The 3,464-nt window shown below is 48.7% G+C and overlaps 1 protein-coding gene across 2 annotated transcripts; it reads right to left on the reverse strand.

Annotated features, from left to right (window-relative positions):
• Nucleotides 1–890: 890 nt before the first annotated feature.
• Nucleotides 891–3,377, reverse strand: RPP21 (ribonuclease P/MRP subunit p21). 2 transcript variants are annotated; one of them, XM_037843131.1, is made up of 5 exons: nucleotides 2,482–3,358; nucleotides 2,305–2,405; nucleotides 2,130–2,212; nucleotides 1,172–1,297; nucleotides 891–1,034 (listed from the first exon to the last, which is right to left on the reverse strand). In XM_037843131.1, the coding sequence occupies exons 1-5, from the start codon at nucleotides 2,701–2,703 to the stop codon at nucleotides 937–939; spliced, it is 630 nt and encodes a 209-aa protein (XP_037699059.1). In that variant the 5' UTR covers nucleotides 2,704–3,358; the 3' UTR covers nucleotides 891–936. The 2 variants fall into 2 exon arrangements, with proteins under 2 accessions (XP_037699059.1, XP_037699060.1); XM_037843132.1 differs by lacking the exon at nucleotides 891–1,034 and having other exon boundaries at nucleotides 2,014–2,212; nucleotides 2,482–3,377.
• Between the last annotated feature and the right edge of the window lie 87 nt (nucleotides 3,378–3,464).

Consider the following 3,464-nt stretch of genomic DNA (forward strand, 5'->3'; position numbering starts at 1 on the left):
GAGTGACCCCAGCTGCTGCCATAAGGAGTAGAGACAGCACCCAGTCAAGCTCTGTCAGCATGGCAACCCATATAATCAGGGGAAATAATAAATCATTGTCTTAAGTCACAACGTTACGAAGTGATTTCTATACAGCAATACTGCATCACAGGATTTATAAGAGAAAATACAGAAAGAAAGCTGCATTCTGGGAATGGTGAATTTTGTTTGTACACTTTTAGGGGAAAATTGATTAGCTGGTAGCTAGCAAAGAGGTCAGTCAGAGATTTCTATCCATGAATAAGCTTTCTAGAGATTTCAAGGAAAATGACTTTAGTTGTTTAAGGATTCTCTAGAAAAACTTGAGAATTTACCTGTGCTGCATACTTGTGTAACATTTGCCAGTGTCCTTTCTCTGATTTAGGTAGTTCAGGTTTGTACCATTTCTCTCATTAGAATTTTATAGAAGAAAACTCTGAGATTGGGATAAGATCAATCTTGAGTGGGCCTGGAGGATCTGAACCCTCCTTCTCCGTATTTTTGCCCTCACTTAAAAACAGCAGCAGTGGTATCAGCTGTCTGTCCAGGCTTCAGTCAGTGGTCAGGGCTAGCTAAAAATGGAATGCCCTAAGAAGGCTCAGTACCTTGCAGACAGTCTATTCTGGAACCTGAGTTACAAATGTGACAGTGCTGAGGGTGCAGGATGATGGGACACTGGATCCCAGAGTCCTGGAAATGGGAGCTGCTTAGTGGGGCCAAATGGGCTATAGAAATCAGGATCTCCCTGCCTGGTGGGAGTACAAGGACAGTAATGACAAGGGAGAGGTTAGACAGTGACAGAGAGATATGGACAGAAACAGAGGACAGTGAATTTAAGACCTAAAATCCCCATAGAACACAATCACACAAAGTGAAACAGAATTCAACTTTATTTACTTGGAATACAAGATGAATCCATCACTGGTGATTGACACTCTGAGGCTGAACTTTCTTCTCAGGATGGTGGGCTAGGCTGGGGTGGGCTGTGTTTGGCAGGGGCTGTGGTGGCTTGGGATCTAGGTAGAAAAGGAGAATTAGAGGAGCAAAATTAAGAGCTGTAAAATTCTGACACCTCTGACACAAACCCGTATGTCCTCTTCATCTCTGTATGTCCCATTGTCCCTACCCTCCATTTTCCCCTACCATCTCTCACCTGCCTGGCTCCCTAGCTGGGCCTCAAGCCGGTCTCCCCAGAGCAGATGTGTGGGATCATTGAGGAATCGCTGGCTGCGCTGGCATGTTAGGCAGGTCTGTACAGTCCAGCACTGGCCCCTGCGACCTGGGATGGAAGTGGCAAAAAGAGAGTGCCAGATTTAGCAGAGGAGAGGGGTCTCTGGCACCCAGTTTTACCTCCTCTGCTTTTCAGTAAGGAATTCTTTGTCTTCTCCCACTTTTAAATGCAAATTTTATGGTGTCAGGCTCTGCATAAACCTCATCAATTTCCTTCTACCTTTTAAAATAAAGGCCAAACTCCTTAGCAAGACTTGTCAAGAACTAGCCTTAGTTTCCCTCTCCAGCCTCAAGCTTTGTCCCGGCCTACCTCAAACTCCAGTCTCCTGAGCTCTCATTTCCTTAACAGCACCACAAGCTCTCTTACCGTGGAGTCCTCACACATGCCTAAAATTTCCATCTCCTACTCCTTTTGCTTATCATGAACCTCACCACCACTGCAAAAGTAATTTAGCACTTTATTCCTCCAATTAAAGCATTTGTCTTTTCTATTTTGTTTCTATATTAGTTTGTCCCATCAGACTGTAATTTCAACGAGAATAATGAATCTTGCACAGTACTTGAGACATCTTAAAAACTTAGTATATGCTGAATGAGTTAATCAATGAATGGTGATGGGAATCGTGTCTTCCACGAAGTCAAGTAAGCTATTATTGTGTATGAGCGGGGTTGCTTCTCAAGGCAACCTCATTTCTTTACTTCTGAGGTGGAAAAAAACAGCCAAGCAAAAACCGTAGTTTGTCTAACAGGGGTTAACAACTTAACCAAGCGCTGGAAAAAGCAGGCTCCAGCAAATCCCACGCCGGACATCCGGCGAGGAAGGGGTCCCCTGGCCTCCCACCACTGCTCCGCAGTCATTCCACCTCGGTAGGAGCACTCACGTCTCTGGCGTTGGGTGCAAGTCAGACCTGGGATGAGGAGGGAAGAGCAACCACGACAGAGGGTCCTCTTCACCGAGGGGTCCCTGGGGGGAAGGAGGGAAGGTGATACGGGCCCGCGCTCCCTCTCCCGTTCTCTCCCCGTCCCGCCCGCCTCCAGGCAGCGCACCCGTCTCACCGCCGCAAGACGAGCCGCTTCGCTATGATCTTCTCCGTGTGGCAGTAAAACCTCGCGAGCGCCTGGTTCTCGGGGTCCTGCGCCAAGACGCAGTGGGCAGCCTGGGAAGGAGAGCCGGTCATTCCGGGCCCAGTCGTCCCGGGCCCACTTCCCCGAGCGCCGCCAACGCGGACCCACCTGATACAGAAAGTTGAGCCTCTGGAAGGCCTCACGGTCCTTCACCGGCCCGGCCATCCGCGCGACGCCCGCAGACCCCGCCCCTTGACTCGCCCCGCCCCCCGGGCATTCCGGGGCGCTGCGCAAGGCCTCCTGGGAAGCGTAGTCCCTTAGCCCGCGAACCACACTTCTACGCAACAACCTCCGAGGCCCTTGGTGTTGCTGGCGATCTGAGAGACCCATCTGTTTGTAAATCCGTTCCCCGCAATCCAAGCCCACGTTCTCTTTTGGGTTTGATTTCTTCCAGAGTTTTCCTCAAGCCTACATCAGTTATAGTAGGTAGAGGGTGGAAAGGCTAGCAGAGCAGAAGAGGATATTAAAATGCCAAAGATTTGCAGGACCGAAGACTGGTCTCTTTATGCAGATAGGTTTTGAAGTTGGTTAAGGTGGACACCTGGAAGATCTACAGACAGAATAGAGGTTACACACTCAAAAAAAAGCACTCATGCCAGTGAGAGTGAACGGATCATGAGGGTGAGAAGGGGAAGAGGCTCCTGGCCCTCAGAAAGCAGAGCTTACCCTCCCAGTCCTGCTACCTAGAAACACACTTCCTGTGATCCAGTGCTAGACACATAATGGGTGAGCCTCACTTGCTGAGTGTGGTGGCTGAGGTGTGTACTCAAAAAAACAAACATGTTCATAATCTTATTCCATTCCTGTGGGTGTGAACCCATTGTAAACAGTACCTTTGATGAGGTTACTTGAGCTAAGGTGTGACCCAACTTAAGCAGGATGAGTCTCAGTCCTATTATTGGACCTTTATAAGCAGAATGAAATTTGGACACATGGAGAGAAAGCCATAGAGTGAGCAGCTAGAAGTCAATGGAACCCAGAAAAGAAGGGAGAAGCCAGGAGTGGCTGCCATGTGCATTACCATATAATAGAAAAAGCCAAGGACCAAGAATTGCTGGCAGCCAGCCCCAGAAGACCATGGTTTCTGGAAG

This window comes from Choloepus didactylus, chromosome 7 (assembly GCF_015220235.1).
Source record: "Choloepus didactylus isolate mChoDid1 chromosome 7, mChoDid1.pri, whole genome shotgun sequence".
Lineage (NCBI taxonomy): Eukaryota > Metazoa > Chordata > Mammalia > Pilosa > Megalonychidae > Choloepus > Choloepus didactylus.